The 24,575-nt window shown below is 40.9% G+C and overlaps 1 protein-coding gene across 14 annotated transcripts in view; it reads right to left on the reverse strand.

Annotated features, from left to right (window-relative positions):
• Positions 1 to 24,575, reverse strand: part of CFLAR (CASP8 and FADD like apoptosis regulator) — a 43,477-nt gene that overhangs the window by 14,267 nt on the left and 4,635 nt on the right. For 7 of the 14 annotated variants that reach the window (XM_032404717.1, XM_032404710.1, XM_032404672.1 and 4 more), the window contains 5 exons: positions 11,406 to 11,814; positions 9,221 to 9,326; positions 7,137 to 7,272; positions 6,191 to 6,276; positions 2,119 to 2,176 (listed from right to left, as the gene is read on the reverse strand). In XM_032404717.1, coding sequence (XP_032260608.1) covers positions 2,119 to 2,176; positions 6,191 to 6,276; positions 7,137 to 7,272; positions 9,221 to 9,326; positions 11,406 to 11,686 — 667 coding nt within the window. In that variant the 5' untranslated portion in view covers positions 11,687 to 11,814. Of the gene's footprint in view, positions 1 to 2,118; positions 2,177 to 6,190; positions 6,277 to 7,136; positions 7,273 to 9,220; positions 9,327 to 11,405; positions 11,912 to 24,575 lie in introns of all 14 variants that reach the window. The other 7 variants (XM_032404685.1, XM_032404679.1, XM_032404664.1 and 4 more) reach the window with 1 other exon arrangement.

Genomic DNA, 24,575 nt, shown 5'->3' on the forward strand with positions numbered 1-24,575 from the left:
AAATTTCTCTTTTTCATTTTGTATTTAAGCAATCATGGATTAACAGAATAAAAAAAACACACAAAATAATCTATGTATTATGCCTATCTCGGGTTAAGGCACTTAGTAAGAGCTTAATAAATTATAGTGATCAACATCATCATCATCCAGTCAAAATCTATTTGGAAGTCCAAATTAATACAAATGCTTTTTTCTTTTTTTTTAAAGATCTTATTTATTTGACAGAGAGAGATATAGCGAGAGAGGGAACACAAGCAGGGGGAGTGGGAGAGGGAGAAGCAGGCTTCCCCGCAGAGCAGGGAGCCCGATGCAGGTCTCGATCCCAGGACCCCGGGCTCATGACCTGAGCCAAAGGCAGACACTTAACGACTGAGCCACCCAGGTGCCCCAATGCTTTTTTCTTTACTAGCCAATAAACCAGGTCTAGGCAAAAGCAGGTCCCTAGCTCTCTGAAGGATCACCACCGGTGCTGGGAGCCTTACCCATCTCACCTGTGTCATTACATTTTTTTTAATTTAAATTCAATTAGCCAACAGATAGTATATCATTAGTTTCAGATGTAGAGTTTAGTAATTCATCAGTTGCATATAACACCCAGTATCATTACAATTAAGGAGAAACCTGCCATCGGGGTGCGCTATGGAAAGAACACCAACTGTTTTTCATTCCTATCCAAATCTACCAGGTCTCCTGTTTTCCTTTTAAACAGCTTTCAGAATGCTAATTCTCACCACCTCACCAGTGTTTTGAGAAACATGCTGTCACTTCAGGAATAAATTCACTTCTCGGGAGCTTTTGCTGGAGAGCAGAAGACTAGGTAGGGAATGACAGGCATGAGCAGTACCATCTGGCAAATCTGGGCGAAATGCTTCTCAGTTTCTAGGAGCAGGCAGACAGCATGGAGGCTGACTCAGAAGATTTTGGCAAGGGACCTGCCACACAAAGAAGGCTCCCAATGGGCCACTGCTCTACTGGGAACATTCACAATTGCCACTGCATGCGGGACAAATTGCAAGCCCCTCAGGGAAGACTGAGACCTCCCTCGCTGCCTACCAGTCCCTGCCTCCAGAAGTGCTGAAGCACAATCCGCTACAATACAGTATGAGACCAAGTCTCAGCCTTCACTTCAAGGAGGACGAGAGACAAGCAAAAGAAACACACTTTTTGGGGCGCTTGGCTGGCTCAGTCAGCTCAGGTCATGATCCCAGGGCCCTGGGATCCAACCCTGCATCGGGCTCCCTGCTCAGCGGGAAGCCTGCCTCTCCCTCCCCCACTCCCCCTGCTTGTGTTCCCTCTCTCGCTGTGTCTCTCTCTGTCAAATAAATAAACAAACAAATATATAAATAAATAAATAAAATCTTTTTTAAAAAAAAGAAATACACTTTTTAAAAATGATCTTATGGGATCAAGTGCTGATGTTTTAAGAGATAAGAGAGAGATCGTATGGGGTTGAAATGACTAGTTTTTTATTCTATTTTTTTCTTTCTTTTTAGGAGTAAGGGGATATCATCTGTAGAGATGTCCTCTGTAGATTTATTAAATGAGCTATAAAACAGGGACGCCTGGGTGGCTCAGTCGGTTAAGCGTCTGCCTTCGGCTCAGGTCATGATCCCAGGGTCCTGGGATTGAGTCCCGCAACGGGCTCCTTGCTCCATGGGGAGCCTGCTTCTCCCTCTGCCTGCCGCTCCGCCTGCTTGTGCTCTCTCTGACAAATAAATAAATAAAATCATTTAAAAAAAATGAGGATAAAACAATATCCTAGTAACCTTTCTTCTTCCTGCTGCCAGATATTTGGTTTAACATGATTCATTATCATGGCTAGATTAATGTTTAACATAGCCTGGTTATAGTGCCTTCAGGAATAAATAGCACATCTCTTAAAAATATAGCCAAGATGATGAAGCTGATGGAGTAGGAGGTATTTACATTCAAATAAGCTAATTCATTAAATAATTAGAAACGCCAGTGGCTACATTTTAAGAATTTAACTGCTATTTATTTTGAGAGCTTAATCAGAACATGTAGATAAAGGAAATGGCCAACTCCAAAAATGCAACAATATGTACTTGAGTTATCAAGCATTTATAAAGAATGAATATAAAGAAAAATTGGCCTTACTTTGAAGGTCAAGTTGTCCCACATTGAGTCTTTGTTCTTTACTTCTCCCATTCTGGAGCTTCAAATATAAAGAATAAGGTCATATCCCCTGTTAGTTTTTTTTGGAGGCACTTTATATCACACCTCTTTAAATATCTCAATAGAATCTTTACCAGGAAAAAAATAAAAGTATCACGTTCACAGTTAAATTATCTAAAGACGAATAGCAAGAGCAGTTAACGCCATAAATCCCATATTCTATAGCCAAAGAACAAGGCAAAAACTCTTCTTTTTAAAAAGCGAAAATACAATGAACACGCAATATGCTAAATTAGCTTGTTAGGATGTTTGAAAACACTCAGTAAAATCCGATGTTATGGTATTGTAGAGTTGCTATAAGAGCTCCAAGGCAGAACAAGCTGTTGGAACATCAGGTTGACATTCCACCTGATCCTTCAACACAGAGGCAATGCACGGTATGATTAGGAATGAGAGTTCTAAAGTGTTGGCGAGGATGTGGAGAAAAAGGAACTCTTAGGCACTGTTGGTGGGAATGTAAATTTGTTCGGCCACTGTGGAAAACAGTATGGAGGAGGCTCGTCAAAAAGTTAAAAATAGAAATACTGTTTAATCTAGTTAATTCCACTACTGGGTACTTATCCAAAGAATATAAAACACTAATTCAAAAAGATACACGTACCCCATGTTTATTGTAGAATTATTTACAAAAGCCAAGATATGGAAGCAACCTAAGTGCCTGTCAATAAAGAACAGATATGGGGCATCTGGGTGGCTCAGTCGTTAAGAGTCTGCCTTCAGCTCAGGTCATGATCCCAGGGTCCTAGGATCGAGCCCCGCATCGGGCTCCCTGCTCGGCAGGAAGCCTGCTTCTCCCTCTCCCACTCCCCCTGCTTGTGTTCCCCCTCTCGCTGTGTCTCTCTCTGTCAAATAAATAAACAAAATCTTTAAAAAAAAAAAATAAAGAACAGATATGGATAACATACGTATATATACCATATATATGTAACATATTATAAATATTGGAATGGTATATATATGGGATGTTATAGATCTGTAATGGAATATTATGCAGCCACAAAAAAGGAGGAGACTGTGCCATTTGCGACAACATGGATGGACCTAGAAAGTATTATGCTAAGTGAAATAAGTCAGACTGAGAAAGACAAATACCACTCATATGGGGAATCTTAAAAAAAAAAAAGAATAAACAAACAAGCAGAATCAGACCTATAAATACAGAGAACAAACTGATGGTTGCCAGAGGGGAGGGGGGTGGGAGGATGGGCGAAAGGGTTGAAGGCTTCCAGTTATGGAGTGAATAAGTCACAGGAATAAAAGGCACAGCATAAGGAATATAGTCAATGATATTAACTTGTACGGTGACAGACGGATGTAGCTACACTTGTGGTAAACACAACATGATGTATAAACTTGTCAAACCACTATGTTGTACACCTGAAACTAAGGTAACGTTTCTGTAGCAACTATACTCAAAAAAAAAAAAAAAAAAAGACAGTGGGGAGTTCTAGCCCAGACAAACCTGGCTATGAATCCTGATTCTGCCACTAAGTGTGTAAACTTGAGCAAGTTATTTAACCTCCATGTCTGTTTCTTTATCTTCAAAATGAGGATAATAATAGTAGCTATCTTAATAATTTTTTGTGAAGAGTAAATGTACACAAAGCACTTAGCACAGTGCTAGCATATTATTGTTTTTCTATAACGTCTAGTTACTGTGTTTCTATAATGCCTAGCTGCACATAAGCCACATGTGGGCTTGGTTCTTAAATATCAGCTACCAAAAAAAAAAAGAGAGAGAGAAAAAGAAAAATCAGCTACCAATTCTGAGGGCTAGAATGAAATTAATCAGAGAATGAAAGATTGAACCGACCCTTTCTCTTCTCAGATGACAGGTCCTTTGTAAGGTACATCTACCACATACTGCCAACCATCTGATAGGTTCAGCTTTCAAATGACAGTTCTCCTCTGAAGCTATCCTAGCCAAAAGAGAGAAGTACACTATTCATTAAGCTGTGTCTGTAGCTAAGTCTCTGTGTCTAAATTAAAGAAAAACATGTAAGTTGCTTTTATCACTAATAAGTGACTTAGCCAGAGGCTGACAATACTATACAGAATTTGGAACCCCACATGGATGTGCATGCACATTTACACAGCTATTAAATAAATATAACATCAAATCAACGCTAGATTTTAAAAAGCATTGTATTGCAGAGTGACACAAATTTTTATTCTATAATATGTTGTGTCATGTGTCATTTAATGTCACTATAATTTTTAAAGCACTTTGCACTCTTGCATGAGTTAACATCCAGGTATTTACCTCCTAATTTTCTGGGAAATTCGCTGAATCCGTATGCCACAGTGTCTGCTTACTAAACAAATTAATGATCAGGGTCATAGATCAATACAGCAAATTAAAGGAGAAATTTAAATACAGAGCACATGGGTTCCCAATAGCCTCATAGACAGTGAATATAATTACTTTCATCAACAAAATAGAAAGACAATAGTAAAATAGTAAAAATATGGCAAGCTTTTAACCAAGAGTGACAGTATAATTTATATTAGATATACAGTAGTAGAAAAAGCTCAGAAAATCTGGATCTGAATCCTAAATCAATTTTGTTTCATGACCTAGTATCACAGAGATTCAGAAGGAAAAAAGGAAGTATATTTGATTCTTTAAAAAAATGACAGATAAGCCATGGCATGACTGGTATATAGCTTATTAAATATACCACGGTATAGAAGAAGGAGTGTGGACTGGGCCCAGTTCTGGTGTTCCGTAGAGGTGGGCAATCACCTGATGTACTTTAGGCCTAAATTTCCTTATTTGTTCAATGAGGCGGTTGGACAATATAATCCCTAATACTCATTTTAGCTCTGAAATTCTATTGCTCAGGGTTATCTCTCACAGCTCACATTCTTCATAAAACTATTTCTATTACTAGGGTAGTTAATGTTTTCCTCACACATGTTTATGAAAGCTTTTATAATTTAACCATGAAATTGCACTGTGACCTAAGGCCTGACTACAAATTCCACATATCTTTATGTGGATGAGGATATTATACTAGGATTAACTTCTCGAGATAAAAAACTAACCAAGAACAATTATGGTAATACTTTGCACCATTTAATAACACAACAACCAGAAGGGACCATGTGATATTTATGGTCACAAATCACTCACTCAGTAATATAACTCAATAACAAAAACACTAATGCTGAAATCGTTAAATTCAATAACAAGAAAATGCACAGAGAGGTAAATATAAGGATATTTATTTTGAATCATTGTAGTAACAAAAGACTGGAAATGATCTAAATACACAAACAGAAGAAAGGGCTACACACACTGCGATACATTCAGAAAGTAGAACCATATGCACCCATTAAAAACAATGACTAAATAGAGGTGGTCCCAAATGATTCATATGGAACAATTTCCAAGAATTCTCAGCTCAGGACAATGGGCACAGTGGTCTACCATTTGTACAAAAAGAAAAAATCAAAAGTGAAATATGATATGTGCATAGACTATCTCTGGATGTTTACAGAAGAAAATGGTTAACAACAGCTGCCTGTGGGGAAAGGAACTGAGGTAACAGAAAACGTACTTTAAAAATTCTTTTAGTACATCTTGAAATTTTTGTTCATGAGTATGTCCTACTTATTTATATTTAAAAAGCTAAATTTTCTAAAGAACAAATGAACAATGAAAAAAAGTTCAGTTGTATGTGTAGATACACAAACACGCGTAGAAAAAAGACTAGAAGGAAATTTGCCAAGATATTAACAGTGGTTATCTTTAGATAGTAGGATAGAAGTGATTTATTTTACGTCTTTTACATTTCTCTGTATTTTCCAAATTCTCTCAATGAACACAGGTTAGCTTTGTAATCATAAGAAGGTATACATATTTTTTCAAATGCACATTTCTATCACATTTTCTCAGACATTAAATGAAGTACATGCTGTGAGAATATGTACATTTTTATCAAAGTTCTGAAACCGTTTCTGGAATTCCGTACATTTGCTCCAGACTCACCCTTAAGTTACATGAAGGATCCTTAAGACTCAAATTTGGGAATGCTGCCTGGAGTGCATTTGTATAACTTGTCCCAGCTCCTTGAGCTGTAAGCAGAAGAAAGGTATTGACTTAAGATTTACAAGTTATTGTCAAATGAATAGTCAACAATGGCTCAGTTCAGAGTCAATCATCCACCTTCCAAAATACCCTAAACTTTACCTAACTACCTTACTAAATTCAAAATATCAGCTCAGATGATTCTCCCACTGTCATTAAGAAAGGACTAAAAATGCTACACCAACCCTTGATCTTTTATCGGTCATCTGGGGGGAGGAGGGGTCTGTAGATCCCTGGGTCTCAGACATGCCCTTTAGGCTGTGACTCTATGGAGGTGGTGGACTGCTAACAGAGCCCATGCTGAGGCTGAGTCTAAAAGACAATGGGGGAAGGGTGGCATGAGACAGAAGGCCACTGTGAGTCTGGTCCCCTTTATGGAGGGAGCAAAGGTACCCTTTTCCATGAGGAGGTTTTGTGAAACTCAGGACACACAGGGCAGCTAGGGGATCCCAGTGACAGGATGCCACCCAGAGTTGGATGGGGGTCAGGCCCAAGACTGGAGCAAGACAGTAGGGCTCGGCATGCACTCGAAAGCCCTGCATGTCCACAATGCGGCCAGCCTGTGCAGAAAATGTGGGTGCAGATGATTTCCTGAAGGCTGGAATGTTAAGAACTTCTTGGCAGCATTTTGCAGAGGGCTGAGGCTCTGTGATCATAGGTATGGGGTGACGAAGTCAGCACATCTGGGATATGAAAGATGGAAAGGGATGTGATCTCTAGCCACAGGCTCGTGGGGGCTGTTGACCCTCGGGTTGTGTCCCCTCCACTCATCCAACAAATGAGTCTTTACCAACTGAACCTAGGATACACAGGGTACTTTCCTTAGGCCAGAGAGAGGCCTACTTACCTGACTGCTTGTATTTCTGGATTTTTGTCTTCAGGTCTACTCTGTGGATGTTCTTCAGGCATTTCTCTAGTAATTCCAATTGATCTGGAGCAATCAGATTAAGTTTCTCTAATTCGATCACGAGATCCAGGAAACTCTGAGAGAGCAACCAACAAGAAAAAATGTCAGTAAGGCTGACTCTTAAGCCCCAAACGCAAACCTCAGGCTGTGTGATTTGTAACCACAAGAAAATGTGACAAGGGGAGCCCCTTCCATGATCTTCAGTGATCCTAAACCAGACCTCTCTGGTTTATAGTCCCTCCAAGGCCAGGAGCAAATTACACTCCTGGATTTTATTGAGAAAGAGGTGGTTAAGTCTTCTGGTGGACAACCTGTACCTAGGTTGGGGATAGACACATGGGCCATTTTATGTCATCAAGAAGTACCACGATCCATATATACAATGGAATATTACTCAGCCATCAGAAAGGATGAATACCCAAGTTTTGCATCAACATGGATGGGACTGGAGATTATGCTAAGTGAAATAAGTCAAGCAGAGAAAGTCAATTATCATATGGTTTCACTTATCTGTGGAACATAAGGAATAGCATGGAGGACATTAGGAGAAGGAAGGGAAAAATGAAGGGGGAGAAATCGGAGGGGGAGAGGAACCATGAGAGACTATGGACTCCGGAAATCAAACTGAGGGTTTCAGAGGGGAGGGGGGTGGGGGGATGGGGTAGCCCGGTGTGGGTATTAAGGAGGGCACGTATTGCATGGAGCATTGGGTGTTATATGCAAACAATGAATCATGGAACACTACATCAAAAACTAATGATGTAATGTATGGTGACTAATATAACATAAAAAAAAAAAGTACCATTCTTCCAAAAGGCCCGGCTGAAATTATACTGAAAAACTCTAAGGGCTTTCCTAAAAAAGGAAGAGAGAAGATAGCTGGGGGCAAGTTTCTATTAGAAAAATCCCAATGATGTAATTCTGAAGTTCCTAAAATATTTTAGTCAATGCTGGACATTCCAACTCATTCTGACTCAGGAGGTCTGAGGGGGCAAAATGTAAAAGTTAGGGTATATTGCTACTCACTTGCCCTGGACCAAAGAGATTAGGAAAGAACTACATTTCAGAAATAGGCTTTGCTTTGGGTTTTATTTCCCTTCGGTTTAACATTTGATTACTGAGGCTCTATTTTTGATTTTTTTTTTTTTAATAATCATCATCATGAAATTGATATAAATGACTGGCAGATAAGTTGATTTGGGGACACCAAATAGAAGTTCTATTTTTTCATTTTCCTTCCCATTTGATGCATTTGATGGTTGGGGCTGCATCCAGTCACCCTATCTGCCTAGATTTCAGGAACCAAACTCCAATGATTAAAGAACAAGAGGAAATTCTCAAGCCACACCTTACCAGAGTCCTCAAAGGCAGGTCCTTTAAGAACATATTTTCATAATCTAGAGACCTGAGGCTTTCTTGGCCTGTCCTTAGGCCAGCAGTATCACATGGGGCCAGGAGGAATTTAAATACTTTGCCAGCAATTACAACATCCCTGAGATCTTGACTGCTACCTAGCTTCCAACCCTGAATCTCTGTTTTTGCCATTCCCTGGATACATGAGTCACAAGTACCTTCCCCCACCTCATCTCCACACGGAGCCTAATGACTTCACACTGGCCTTGAGCTAGCTGGGGGAAAATAGACGCCGTCGGGAGTGGACCCGTACTTCCCACCTGTTTGCCCTCAGTGTGAGCAGATGGGACTTCCAAACCCTCCCAGATGGTCTGTCAAACGGGGGAGAGAAACTGATACCTAAATCAGGCCTCTGACTTTTACAGAAATAAGAATAAAATACAAGGATGAGAGAAACACCCAAGGCCACCCTATTTCCTCTCAATTGAGAAACCAATTCTCTTCTTATCAATGTTATTAAGAAACAGACCTTTCTCTTCTCGCTTCCTACCTTCACCCCCAGCTTGGGCCTCCCTCTTCAAGGACCCACGTCCCTCTCTTCACACCCTAGAGATCACCCCCCCACCTTCTGATAGGCTCTTGGGAACATGAACAAGAAAAAGAAAACTCACCTTATCCTTGGCTACCTTGTCTCGGCCAGTATAATCCCTCATGAGGAAAAATAATGAGGACAGATCAGATTTTTCCAAATTACCACCAATCTCTGTCATCAGCACCCTGTAAACCAGACAAGTTATTTTCAGTAAATTCAGATACCATCCTAGTGAGAAAAACAAGAGCTGATGCCTCCGCTGTGCCAATAATTGGTTAAAAGGCTAGTTCAGGCCCCCATCTGATATACACCCCCATAAAACAGAAAGCCTAGGCCTCCTCACGAAGATATCTTAACAAAACTCAAAAAGGAAATTCATCCTTCCCCTACTTTCAATAGGAAACAGTACCTTTCTTTCCAACTAACTGCTCTAAAAACAACTCAGAGAATAAAAACTTCCCTAAAGAATCCCCTATTTCCCCCAGATGTTATGATGATATAAGTGAAGAACATATATGACTAAGATGGAAGACAGAAATAGAATTCGAAGTGATCTTGTCTTCTCTGTTTTACAAGCTCCCAGGGGATGCTGACGCTGCAGACCCAGGGACCATACTTTGAGTCACAAGCTTCTAAAGCAAAGTTATACCTGGGATGTCCTGGCCCACTCTCGAACTCAAAGGGTGAAAGGCATCTAGAGCCTGGGGACTGGGGACTGTGACCACAGATGTCTTTGTCTAGAAAGTTCTTCCTGATTCAGCCACCTCTGCTCCAGCGGGAGCCACTATCACGCTTTATCTGGGCTCCCAGGACACCTGTGGTTGGCATTATTGCCTGGACGTTGTCATCACTGCTTAGAAGGCTGTTTTCCCAATTAGGCTCTCAAATTCTTGAGGACAGAAGATGCTTCGTTCATTTTGCTCTAGCACTTACCAAACACCTGGTATATGTTGACCCAAAAGAAAGGCCACTGAACAGATGCATCGATGAATCTAGCATCCCGCTGCCCAGCCTCTCTGCCCAGAGGCCCTGAGGAACTGTCTACACTCACCATAGCAAGGAGACAGGAAATGGAGAGTGCCCTAACGTATTCACTGAAACCCACTGCTTCTGAACATTTAAGAACATTACTGACATTACATGATAGCTGAGGAGGTGGAAGATGATCGAGAATAACTACAATAATAATGAACCCCTGCATTTGTAGATGGCTTCACAGTTTTAAAAGTACTCCACATACTAAATTATTACAATTACACCAACAAACTTGTGAAATCAGGTTTCACTATTTTTAGCTTTACAAGTAGGAAAAGGAAGTCCCAGGCAATATTAGTGGCTGGCTCAGCCTTTGTGGCCTGTAACTGGTAGTTCTGGGACTTGAAACAGGCCTCTAGACCTCAAGTTTCACTTTCCAAGGCCTATGCCGCTTTCAACTCTCCTTAAAATAGTTCTTGATAATACACATCTTCTTCAAATTATGCATCATGGATATAACTTAAGGCTGGTGGTCTGGAGAAAAAGGAACCATTAATTTAAGGTTACAAGGTATCTTCCTTTCTCCAGAAATGCAGCCTTTCTTGGGGCTGCTGTACTCCCCTGAACCTCCAAGAGAGTAGTATGTAAGCAGGAGGAAGGAAAAACTCAAAGACGGTCTGAACTAAAGGGGACTCCAGGGACCATTCCTCTCTGAACTGAAGGGGGCCTACAGCTGGTTAATCGATGAGATGTTCGTTCTGCACCCCTGGCCCATCGAGCCTCTGGGGGCAAGGACCTCACTGGAACTCACAGAATGGGAGCCCACCTCACTAACCTCCTCAGCAGGGGAAAGACCAGAGGGGACTCAGGAGGGATCACAGAGCTCTACAAAGGTCAGGAAGACCACCGTCAGACTTGTTATTTCCTTTCTCAGAATCTATCAGTCTGACATCACAGAAAATAAGCCAGGAAAGACCGCCGCAGATCTCACAATCAGAGGATGGCAAGAATTACTAGCTCTTAGTCATTCTTATCTAGATCATTCTATCCATCATGCTACCCAGCCCTTCCACTTTCTTTATGATCTTCTACCCAATTACTTAAACAAACATGTTCTAAGAATTCAAAGACTTCAAAGGAATGAAGTAACATCATAAGGCAGTTGAATCTATGGGTAAAGAAGGTAACATCACTGCTTTCTCTTACTGTCCTCATTTCTGTTGTTCATAAGCCTAGACCACCTCCCTCCCTCCCACCAGGTCCAGCCGTGGGAATTGCTGATGAATTACCTATAGTCCGAAATAAGGCGAGGGTGCCTGAGCAAGTGGGCCTCCACTGCCTTTCTGTCCATCTTGAAGATCCGCTTGAGCAAGTCAAACCGCCTCACTCTGTAGAGCAGCTCGGCCAAGCCCATGGCAGACAGCATTCCTCTCTCACTTAAAATATCCAGAAGGTCCCTGACATTAAGCGGAGCAACATCTGCAGCCACATCCCGGCACAAAAAAAGCAGCATTTTCTTCTCGTCTTCATCAAGTGCCTCTTCAACCTGATGAATGACCTCAGTAGACATCCTGCACAGTGTCCTTCCAAAACACTGCAGTAATAAAACTCCACTCTAGTCAATATAAGGCCATGAGGCTGCTGTCTTCATTTACGATGGTTTTCTTCATTTCTTTCAAAGTCCTTTCCAACGGAGTTCTGTGGTTAAAAGGGAATTTTTTAAATCCTCTTATCAAAGTAACTTATGTCTCAAATTCAAGGTAGAGGCTCTTCCTTGCTTGCTGGTCTCTCTAACCTAGCAGATTAAATTTACATTGTTAAGTCTATAGAAGGTAGACGAAGCAACTGATTGAAAAACCAAGACAGACAAAGAAGATAACCTACATTTTAAAGGAAGTGAAACCAGAAACAGATCATCTCCCAAAAATCCCGCAGGCTTTATCAGAATTTATGAGACTGTCAAATATGGTAAGAAGAAAATCACAAGGAGAGAGTTAATAAATAAATGGCATATAAGCTTGGTGGGAGGAAGAAGAAGAAAAAGCCCAATGACTAAGCAGCTAAATGGACTAGAACAACTGGTGTCACAGGGTTAACTCCCACTTGAAGTGACACCAACCAGGTAGGTTTGAACAAATACGGGTCTTGACAAGAGACCTTCTGCAGGGTATCAGAACTACTCCACCTCTTTTCTCCCAGTTGTCTCCTACTCTAAAACCCCTCATAAGCAGACATCTCTGCACCCATCCTCCCAGAGTCCCGGGTCCTTTTCACAACTTCATCAGGAATGCTCATTGGACCTGCCCCCTTGCCTTGTCAAGTTTTGATCACGGCTTCAGACCCTGAGCCCGTGGAAGTGCTAGGGGCCCCTTACTCTCAATACACTGCTTCAGGTCAGCAATCATCACAGGAGTTCCTGATGATATCCGTGGAAGGAAGGAAGTAGGACAGAAAATCTAGGGAAAGTTCTTGGTCCCAGGGCTGGACTTGGGTGGGAGCAATGGGAGGGAATGCCATAAATGTATTCTTAATTGCTTCCATTGAAACTCAACCTATTCTTGTTCAAAATTTAAGGTGCAAATGGCAGCTGCTGTCTATTCTATTCAAAAGTTTCATAGCAATAAATAAATAAATAAGTAAATAAAATTTCATGGCTGTATTTTATGTTAAATAAACTCTTGTGTTCTGAGACAGTACCTTGTCTATTTCTATTAGAGAACATTTAAGGTTAAAAGTTAATCTTAGCAAAAAAAAAATAACTGGAAACAGAACCCCACTGTAAGTTGCTAACTGTTACTATGTATTTGTGTACAAGTGTATTTATATATTTATTGAGCTATATTTAATGAAAGGAACACTGAAGCTATTTTATTTATTTATGTACAATTCCAGCCCACAATAGGTTTGAGGCATCTTAAATAGCAATACTAAATACAAGAAAATTTTTATATGAGACGAGGGGGACAAATTAGTTTAAAAAACCATTAAGTTAGAAAGTCGAAATGGGGTGGAAGGATAGAGAAGACAAAGCAAATATGCAGGCCAAAAGGCCTAACAGATTTTAGCAGACTGTGACTTTGTCCCTGAGTTTCCTGGCAGTCAAAGCAAAAAGGGGTATAAGGGACATTAAATAGTTTTTGCTGTCAAAGACAAAAAGACAAAATAGATTCTTAGAGTAAGCACAATTTCCTAGAGATCCGGAGTTCCCCATCAATGAAAATATTAATAAGCATTTTAGGGTCTGAAAGTAACAAAATCAAATTTATTTTAAATTTTATTTCATTTTTCAAAAATTTTAAATATTTTATTTTAAAGTAGACCATTCATTTATATCTTTCACACTGGCCTTCCCACAATCAGGCTAAATGGTGAGTTCTTAATAAAAATAGACATTTTACCTTATGTATACTTGCTAATCAGTATTGGTGTGTCTATGCCAATCCCATGCCCATTCATCCAAACCTCACTTAAATACAGCCATTATGAATAACTGGAGAAATGGAATTTACTAAATGACTGCTCAATGAAAGTAGAAAAACTGGCACTCAGACTATTCTTTTTTTTTAACCTGAAAGCTTAATAACAATTTTACACATTCCAGAGACCCTAAATTTATACTTTATTCACAGGCTAACAATACTTTAACCTAAGCACTAGTTTCCATGGAAGGAAGTCAAGTACTTATTCTATTGACTAAAAGTCACAATTTTGTTAGTAGTTGTTATAAATCAACCTATAAAATATTCATACCCACTAGAAGGTATAAAATAAGTAAGAGAAGAATAAATGAGATGTTATCCAAACTCACAAGACTTATCTGAAAAAGAACCAATGAGAAATCAAATGTTCAATTCCCTATTTTTATTTATTTTTTTAATATTATTTATTTATTTGAGAGAGAGAGAGTGTGCACAAGCAGGGGGGAGTGGCAGAGGGAGAGGGAGAAGCAGACTCCCTGCGGAGCAGGGAGCCCACCTCACCGCAGTGGGGCTCCATCCCAGGACCCTGGGATCATGACCTGAGCAGAAGGCAGATGCTTAACCAACTGAGCCACCCAGGCACCCCTAATTCCCTATTTTTAAAAACAGTAGTCAACATTTATGATTTGTAGTCATCAATGATATAACAACGCCATCAAGAAGTTAACAACATTAGATAATCATTTTTTAAAATATTATCTGCTCCAAAAAAAAAAAATCATCTGCTCAGTTCATTCCCTCCAACCATTATACCAGGACTTTCTGCCAGTCACGCACACTCAGCAAGAGAACTGGCATGCTGTCTTCCCTCTGTCCTAATGGAGGTATAGTTTGGCAGCAAAATCCAAATTACTCAGTGGTAGCATCTGGCATATTCAGAAAAAATATCAAAAGGAAAACTACAGATCCCGTGCTGAGTCAGTCCAACCTGCAGCAAAATACCAGTATACATGTTAGGGTGCTGTTGAGGCAGTTAATTGTAGCTAAAGGTGACAGGCACTTGAGAAAGGGAAGCATGGAGGGAGAAGTAGGGTTAGGGTCCAAGTAATCACTACTTTGTTGCGGTTTCTTTTAATCCCAAATCAAGACATTAACATAAAAATCACTCTCAAACTAGGGAAGCCTATAAGACCTTCAGAGGCAAACCCAAAACCACCCCTATGAGGCTACCTTCACAACCCAGGGCATAGAAGACATCCATTCTGCTGGAGGCAAGTTCATGCTTAAAAACTGCCACGCACAAAAATAAAAATCACCATGACAGTAGACAACACAAATAAAATTCACATCTGAGGAACCTACATCTGAAAGAATTTAAATAAATATGAAAACTTTCAAGAAAATAAGGAAAATTTTTGCAATAGACCAAATCAATATTTCTGAATCAGTGACAGTTTTACCCCTCAGGGGACATTTGATAATGTCTTGAGACATTTTTGGTCATCAGGCCAGGGATGCTGCTAAACATCCCTCAATGTCCATCCTCCACAACAAAGAATTACCAACTGCAGACACCAATAGTGCCAAGATTAAGAAACCCTGCACTAGATAATCTGGAAAAACTGGATATAATAGACACTCACATGAATTTATAAATTTAATAGCAGTCCAATCAAAAATTAAAAAGTAATTTGCCATGGACTGTGGCAATATGATTTTAAACCTATGTGAAGGAGGAGAAGGTCCAAGAATAGCCAACACAAGTTTTAAGAACAACCAGTTGCAGGAAAGTTGCCTTACCAGATATCAAGGTTTTATACAAATGTAATACGGCACCGGGGTATATAATAAAGCAACCAATAACCAGGTGAGAACTCAGAAATCAATCCACACACAGATGACTGAGGGGTCCTGCCAATCAATAAAGAAAGGACCAGAAATGTCCAGAAATGGTGCTGGGACAACTGGTTATTCAATACATATAGGCAGGAAATTGGGATCCTTTCCTCACATCATTTATAAGTCAATTCCACTTGTACTGAAGTCCTGGATATAAAAGTCTAAATGAAAATCTATAACCTCCAATTACAAAAAGATTTTGTAAGACATAAAAAGCAGGCATCCTTTTAAAAATGAAAGAGAGTAAGCACAGACAGAGAAGACAAATGCATCATATTTACTTAACAAAGAATTTGTATCCAGAACATAGACAGCACTTCCGCAGGGTCGCCTGGCTGGCTCTGTCAATGGAGCATGTGGCTCTTGATCCACGGTTGTGGGTTTAAGCCCCACATTGGGTGTAGAGATTACTTAATAATAAAATCTTTAAAAAGAAAGAAAGAAAGAAAGAAAGCATTTCTGCAAATCAATAAGACAAGCAACTCAAAGGAAAAATAGGCAACAGGTACTTCCCAGAAGAAAAAACCCAAATAGCTACTAACGATATGAAAAGATGTTTGAGCCATAATAGTAGTCAGAGAAATGCAAATTTAAAGTACAATGAGGTATTATTTCACATGAGTTAAATGCTAGTATCTGTTACCAAATGTCAGAGAAATATAGAATCTCCAATGTTACTGGAGGAATCATAAATTAGTATGACTACTTTGAAGAACAATTTGGCAATATCTGATAAAGATTAAAACATACATTATGACATGAAGATTTCATTCCTATGTAAATATCCCTTAAAAACTCTCAGACAGGTATACCAAGGCATATACACAATGTTTCTAGCAGCAGTAGATGTTATAGCAAAAAAAAAAAAAAAAAGGAAACCATCAACCATCTAAAAGGCTATCAAGAAGAGACTGAATAAAATATTATAATCCTTTAATGAAATACTATACAGCCCTGAAAATGACTGAACTAGAACTACATGAATCTCACAAACAAAACACAAAACAACAAATATTTTTGCTGAAGCAGAAAGCAAGTTGCTAAAGCATACATACCATACAATTAATTTACATTAAAATCCTAAATGTTAAAAATAATAACCATATATTGTTTAGCAATGTGTGTGTGTAGTAAAAATATGAAAAAACACACAGTAATAATAAATACTGAATTCAGAAAAGTGGTTTCCATTACAGCATGAACAGAATGTGACTAGATAAAAATGCACAGGGGAAATGACTGAATTTGTAACATTTTACTTTATAGGCCGAGAAATAGGTATACAGATGTCAAAATAAATGTACATTATACCACATTCTCTGACCTCAGTACAATAAAATTAAAAAACAATAATAAACCAAAGGGGAACCCTGTAGGTTTTCTTTTTTTTTTTTTAAGATTTTATTTATTTATTTGAGAGAGAGAAAGAGAACATAAGTGGGGAGGGGCAGAAGGAGATGAAGAAGCAGATTTCCCGCTGAGCAGGAAGCCGGACAGGGGGCTTGATCCTGGGACTCCAGGATCATGACCCAAGCCGAAGGCAGTTGCTTAACTGACTGAGCCGCCTTGTCATAATCCCAGGGTCCTGGGATCGAGCCCCGAATCGGGCTCCCTGCTCCGCGGGAAGCCCTGCTTCTCCCTCTCACCTCCCCCTGCTTGTGTTCCCTCTCTCGCTGTCTCTCTCTCTGTCAAATAAATAAATAAATAAAATCTTTAAAAAAGAAAGAAAGAAAGAAAGAAAGAAAGCCTAGAGGCATTCCAAAGTTATCCTCCAAAAGAACACGTCAGATTTTATTTAACATGGTTCAAAAGATGGGGTAGAGGGGGTTAGGAGGGGGTGGCAAGTACAATGAGTTCTTTAGAAGTTTTGAGAAAGGACGGTCCTTGGCACCTCCCAGCTCCCCCTTGCTGAGTTGTCTAGCTCTGCACTCCACTCTCCTCCTCAGAAGTCACCTGCTTCTCCTCCCTCTGCTGAAGGACAAAGGGGTAATCCAAGCCCAACTCTTGTTCTTTCTTGCTTTCAAATACCCACTCCTCCTGACTGATCGATATTCTGCCAGTTTTGTTTCACTCTACTGTTTTAAGCAGTTCACCTTCCCTCGCCAGACAAAACTGGCATCTGGGTATGTTTTCTAAAATTTGTACGAAATCCCCCTTTTCTTTCCTCCCCTCACTGGCAAATTCTAGCTTAATAATTGTCTCCCCTTTCTTTTCCACACCCACACAAACTCTCCACAGTGCTTCAAACTGTCCCCAATCTTCACAAGCAAAGCAACTAAACCTAAGACCAGTTCTAGTTTCATTTCTCAAGTAGAAGTCATGGAACGGTTGCTAGTTAACACCAAACAAAGCCGATGTCATCAGCGTTAATATCCACAACACTAATAGAAGGAGCAGTGTCAGGTTCTAGAAACAGAAAGCACTCCCAGTATTTTCAGTAGAAATACATTTAATATGGATGCTTACAAAACTGTTGCAAGGGTTGGATGAAAGTGTTCTTGCCTGGGCTTCTGAGAAAAGCTCCTATAGAACCCCAAAAGATCTTGTCTAAGCCAGGGCAGTGGGGAATCAGGAGGCTGTCCCTGGGAGTGCTGGGCTCACCTGCATGGAAGTGACACAGAGATCACTTTGTACAAAAGCATTCGACCATCCCACCTGCTTCCAACATCTCCAAAGCTGGTGACTGGACACCATAACGCTGCTGCCCAAATCCCTACCTCACCACCATCATGCTTGCCAACAGAGGAACTAAGAAAAGCAGCCAGCTATTGGCCTCTACCTCATTTCTGTTTACAAATCTTACCTGAATGCACCTAGCTGGCAGAACTTAGTTCACATCCCGGCTATAAAGGAGTCTAGGAAATGCAGTTTGTAACTTTCCATCCTCTAGACAGAGATGAGAATGGGTCCTGAGCACCAGCTGACCTTAGTCACCACAGAAGGATAATCTACGCAATTCCTGTGCAAGGACCCCAGTGCCCGACTCGTAATAGGCATTTCATCAGTATCTGTTGAATGAATCAATGAATAAATGGAGTTTCACAAGTTGCTACCCGGTAATGACTCACTTCCTTTTCTCCCCAGACTAGTCCTAGACACATGGGAACTCTCTCTGACCAGTACCTGCATTTATCTGCCCTTTGCCTCCTGACTACCAGCTCTGCAACACTTCTGGTATAGGACTGGTCCCGGCTTGCCAGGACTTTCCAGTCTTAGCACCAAAAAGCCTGTGTTCTCAGGACACTCCTCAGTCCCAGGAGTCTCAGGATGGTCGGCCACCCCAGCATCCCATCTTCAGATGGTGAGCCTCCTCCACTCATACATTTAGAGTAGCAAGTCATGCTGAGGAGAGGGGGAAAAGATCGCACCAAACGCTTGTGGCTTTCAAGCTGAGCTGGCCCCTTATTGCTGCTCAGCAATTGCTTTTACAGGACCTTGGTCAGCTCCTTTCCCACCTCTGCCAGAGCTCCAGCCTTCATGGCTTTCTTGTACCTTACCACCACCCACTGGTGCCATTTCTCATAGGTCGAACTTGCCATTTATCAGGAGTAAATTCCCACAATCTTCCACCTTCCCACCACTCCCCGTGTGCCCTCCTGTCTCCATGAGCCCCTACAACTACTCTTTCGTCAACCTCTCTACCTTTAGCTTATAAATACGTTCAAGTCTCTCCTCTCTTAAAAAAAAAATAAATACATAAAACGAAAAATCCCTTAAGCCTGAGATCCTGAAGCCAACCACCCTTTCGCTTTATTTCCTTTCACGTAAATCAGGAACCTCATGAAGGAAGAGTCTGCACTCAGTGCCTCAATTCCTACAACTTCAATTCACTCCTCAATTAGCTCCTCCCTGAATCCTCCCTCTCACCGTATCCTTTACAAAATGACGCTCAGTATGGAGCCATACTGGAACTGAGGCCAAAGAAAAATCCATAAACTGATGCTGTGTCTATTTTAAATTTTGACAGTTTGCTCACTGTGAATTTTTTGCATGAACGTCGATTTTTTTCAAAATATTGCACTAAAAATCTCTCTTGATTATTGAATTGAGCACCCCCTTAAATGTTGTGCCTGAGTGAGTGCCTCACTCTGCACACCCTAGTGTCCCAGTCCTGCCGACAGTGCTCTTGTAGGGGACTTGGTGACCTAGTGGCCATATCCAAGGTCACTTGGAAGTTCTCTTTTACCTGGGCACTCTATCCCATCTGATGCTGCTGATTAATCCCTACTGGAAACTGCTTTGGCTCACCTCACACCACTATATTCTACACAGTCCCTCCCTAACCTTCTCTGACTCCTCAGCACCCTCTTTCTGCACCTGTTCCTTAAATGAGGGTGTACCCTAGTATCTATCTCTCACGCAGGACTTTTCTCCTGGTCTTTCTGTTTTTCCTGCCTCTGGTCTCAACCCCTCCAAATCAATCCTCTATCAGAATGAACTTTCTGAAGTCCATGCTTGAACTAAGTCATTTTCCTAATTCAAACCTTCCAATGATTCCTCGTCTCCCATTGCAGGTTCCAATTTTCTTTGCATTCAAGGCCTCTTGTGGTCCAGCACCTGCCCTCATCTTTCATTAACACATACTTTGCACATGTGGCTTCAGCCTAACCTCAACACAGAGTTCTTTCCCACGCCTCTATGCCTTTGCCTGGACTACCCTCTTCCACTTACCTGTCCAGCAAAACCCTTCTCAGCTTTTAGGGCCAGCTGAAGCATCTCCCACTGTGTAAAGCTTTCCTGGGAAGAGTCCACACAGACTTGGCCAGTAACTTCTTTGTATCATTACAGTATGATGGACATACCTCCCTGGTACCCAGCATTGGCCCCAACAGGTGACAGTAAAATGTGGTTAACTTAAGTCAGGTTTCTCAATCTTTCTCACCAGAATGTCACTTTGCCTCCAAACCGTCTGGTATCTGAAGCACACGACATTCTCTGTAATCAATAACACAGCCACCAACATGACTAATTCCCATCATACCTTAACCTATTCAAAGACATACTGAATCCTCCATTCTTTGTACTGCTTCTCTACCTGAAGCAAAGTCACGGTGTGGCAGGAAAACAAGCATGGCCACAGTATGAAAGCAAATGTTACTTCCCAGGACACCACCAAACTGGGGGGTGATGGAGGAGAGCCAGCTTCACCATCTGCAGGAAGCAGCCTCTAAAGCTGGAACTTTCAGGTGTCTGGAAATCCCCACTGAAACAGAAACATCAGGTCCCTCAGAGAGTCGCCCAGAACACTCTGGAAGTATCAAGGAGAAGAGGTTACATGATCCTGGGCAAAAGAGGAGGTGGCTATCTCACCGGAGTTCGGTGAAGTCATCCCAAACCTAAGAGAAGCCACCTTCACCTTCCATGCGTGTACAGAATTGGTGGAGGTGGGCTGTGTGGGTAACAATTCAAACAGCTAATATAATGAACCCATCTTTCCTCTTCCACCTGAGGCATTTTAAACCTAAGAGAGTGCATGAAATGCCATTTTGCACAACACTCCCCCCCACACACAGATATTTAAAATGAGGTTTATAAATAATCGATCTATAAATAATAGATCATCATGTGGTTCCTGATTTCTGGAATGCTGCAGATATATACTCAAACATGGTCTAGAGGACCATGTATCAGGCTGAGCCATAAACACTTTCCAATTTGAGATGTTACTGACCATTATTATGCATCGGGAGCTAAAAATATACATTAAAACATTACTTGGCTTCACAAGCCATGCATTTCAATTATAGCAAATTGCCCACAAGCAATAGATAATCTCAATTATAAAATGACATAGAATTATAAGATATTTTTATAAAGTTCTTTAATGGGGCTCAGTCCCGTGACTCTCAGGGAAGCTCCCACAGATTGCAACATAACATCACCTCCAATCACCTCCCTGGTTCATAACACTTGCATAGAGGTGGCAGAAAATGAGGAAATGAAAGAACCACAGAATGAGAAATCATCTAGACAGAGAGTAGAGTATGAATCTTCTAATTAGACACAAAAACATAAGCAGAATCACCAGGGTCAATAAAAGTAAATCCATTCAATGCAATGGCTCACTCCATCTTTTTATTTTATTTTATTTTATTTATTCATGACAGACAGAGAGAGAGGGAGGGGTAGAGGCAGAGGGAGAAGCAGGCCCCCCAAGGAGCAGGGAGCCCAATACAGGACTCGATCCCAGAACCCGAGGATCACGACCCGAGCGAAAGGCAGACGCTTAACTGACTGAACCACCCAGGCACCCCATCTTTTTTTTTTAAGACTTTATTTATTTGAGAAAGAGAGTGAGAGAGCACAAGCAGGAGAAGAGGTATAGAGAGAGGAAGAAACAGACTCCCTGCTGAGCAGGGACCCTGACACAGGGCTAGAGCCCAGGACCCTGGGATCCTGACCTGAGCCAAAGGCAGACACTTAACCAACTGAGCCACCCAGGCGCCCCATGGCCCATTCCATCTTAACCAAAGTTAAATTTCTATGAGGGCAAACTTCTCCTACGTAGCCCAAGTACCTAAGAGTATTGCCCCAAGAAGACCTAAGAGTTCTGCCCAACTTGTAATTTAACTCGTGACAAATAGATAACTCAATGTTCTCTGGACAGGGCTTTTCTGTCCCAACCTCTTTGCTCAAGCATTTGCCTCCCTTTGGAAAGCCCCTTCCCTCTTCCCAGTCTCTGCCTATTGAAATTCTATCCCATCTTTCAAGGCTTCTCTTCCATAAGCTTATCTTGATCCCTAAGTCAGGTCATTTCCTGCTGCTTTGTAGCACTGTTTTTACTCTTCTGACATTTATCTTATTCTGGTTGGGTATCTCTCATATGCGGTAAGGTCCTTGAGGACAGGTAGGTTCTCGTTCATCTTCATTAGGCTATGCTGAGCCGTGGCCAGGCTTACCAAGTTCACCCTCCCAAGAACTGACTGGCCATCATTACACAGCTCCAGCAGGCCCACACACGTGGGATGCCTATTCATCCTTTCGTAACTTACAATGAAGCAAGATGGAGCTGGTGTTGACATAGGTATCATACTTGGAACCCGGTTGTTAGATCCAGGAAACAGATTGTGAAAGGAAGGTTTTGCAAATATAAGGGATAACAATGCTATTGTTTAAGAGTGGCTTACTGTGTGATTGTAAGAGGCTTGGTGAGCCTGATACAGGACTCGATCCCAGAAGCCATAAAGGGCTTCCTAGGAGCCGACAGGACCCCATCTTGAACAGGCAGAATACAATGTCTCCAGCCAACCTTGGTGGATCCCCTGGCCTTTTAACAAAAGGTCTGTCTCACTGTACCTTTAGCTAAAATTTTATCCTTTGCCATTACCATAATTTTTAAAACTCTAAGATTTATGTGTCAAGATTTTCATTTTTACCAAACCTCTAGGCCAATCCTTTGCATGTGGTATAATTCTCTCAGGATGGCCTCAAAAGTGCCTAAATTTGGGGCACCTGGGTGGCTCAGTCGTTAGGCGTCTGCCTTCAGCTCAGGTCACTATCTCAGTGTCCTGGGATCGAGCCCCACATCGGGCTCCCTGCTCTGCGGGCGGCCTGCTTCTCCCTCTCCTGCTCCCCCTGCTTGTGTTCCCTCTCTCGCTGTGTCTCTCTCTGTCAAATAAATAAATAAAATCCTTTAAAAAAAAAAAAGTGCCTAAATTTAAAGAATTATTTCCTCAAATAGGACATCATCAAAATTACTAATACCTTGTATGAGATGGTGTAAGTTTAAGACACAACTAATTGTCCATGAACTATCACTATATATATATATATTTTTTTTTTTTAAAGATTTTATTTATTTATTTGACAGAGAGAGACATAGCAAGAGAGGGAACACAAGCAAGGGGAATCGGAGAGGGAGAAGCAGGCTTCCTGCTGAGCAGGGAGCCCGATGCGGGGCTTGATCCCAGGACCCTGGGATCATGACCTGAGCCGAAGGCAGACGCTTAACGATTGAGCCACCCAGGCGGCCCGAACTATCACTATATTCACTCATGTGATTGAAAAACAGCCATAGGACAGTGTGAAGCATTTACTGCATTCATCAGTTGTTGAGGCTTCAATTTCCTCAACAACAAAAAGCAACAGGCAAAGCTGAGTTTGAGCAAGATTCCAAATTTTAATGCTTCAGCAAAGCCTTAGGTCAGAGACCAGATCTTAGTTCCAAGCAGTGCAAAGGAGGGCTGTGACCTAGCCTGTTCTTTGTAGGTCATCTTTATCACCATACAACCGCAATCAGGAAAATACACAATCCTTCTCCTCAAGGATTTCATCAAAGGAATTAGAAAGGGCTCAAGAAACAACCCTATCTGTCCAATTATGCCACACTAAAATAAATTATTTAGCAGACATTTCTCTGCACTGAAGCCCATCTATACAAGACTAGCTTGAAGTAAAAATTCAACCTAGCAAGTATATTTGTTCAGTTCATACAATGGATTCTCCAAGGTTGGTCCGTCAGGAGATAGTCCTGTTCAAAATCATAAGTTGTGCATAATAATGGAGATATAAAGCCCTTGCGATTCTTCTATATAGCATTCTTTTTCCTAATTATAAAAAGCACTACTTGCATGCTATATGTAAATCTGGAAAATGGAGAAAAGTAAAGAAGAAAATAAAAATTCCCCATTTGCCTCAGCCTCATCACTATCTCTGGTACCTATTTAACTGTTCTGATCTCCTTCCTGCTCCCTCTTTCTAGGTTCCTTGACATTCCTGTTGACAATCCAGCTAAAAAAGATAGACTCGGTAAATGCAGGTGCTCAGTAAATGCTGAATGAAGGGATTCACTTATTATTGATTTATTTTACTCAACTCTGAATCAAGCTTTGGTCATTCTTGCAAGGAATTTGGTTCATTCACCACACAGTATCCAAACCAGATTTGTCATTCATCTACTCTTTAAAACAAAATCATTGATTTTAAGAACGATACTTTTTGAAAGCTTCAAGTAAAATACAAAACCAAAAACAAACAAAAAAGATACAGTAGGCTAAAGGGAAGATCCAAAAGATTTAAAAAAAAGCTCAAGAATTTGACAAGTAGATAAGGAAGCTTTGGTTCCCACTTGTAAAATCAGATGATAGACTGAAGCCATTAGCCTGAGGAACATTTTAAACCTTGGAGCAAGTAGCTACAAGA

This window comes from Phoca vitulina, unplaced genomic scaffold (assembly GCF_004348235.1).
Source record: "Phoca vitulina isolate PV1807 unplaced genomic scaffold, GSC_HSeal_1.0 scaffold1, whole genome shotgun sequence".
Taxonomy (NCBI): Eukaryota; Metazoa; Chordata; class Mammalia; order Carnivora; family Phocidae; genus Phoca; species Phoca vitulina.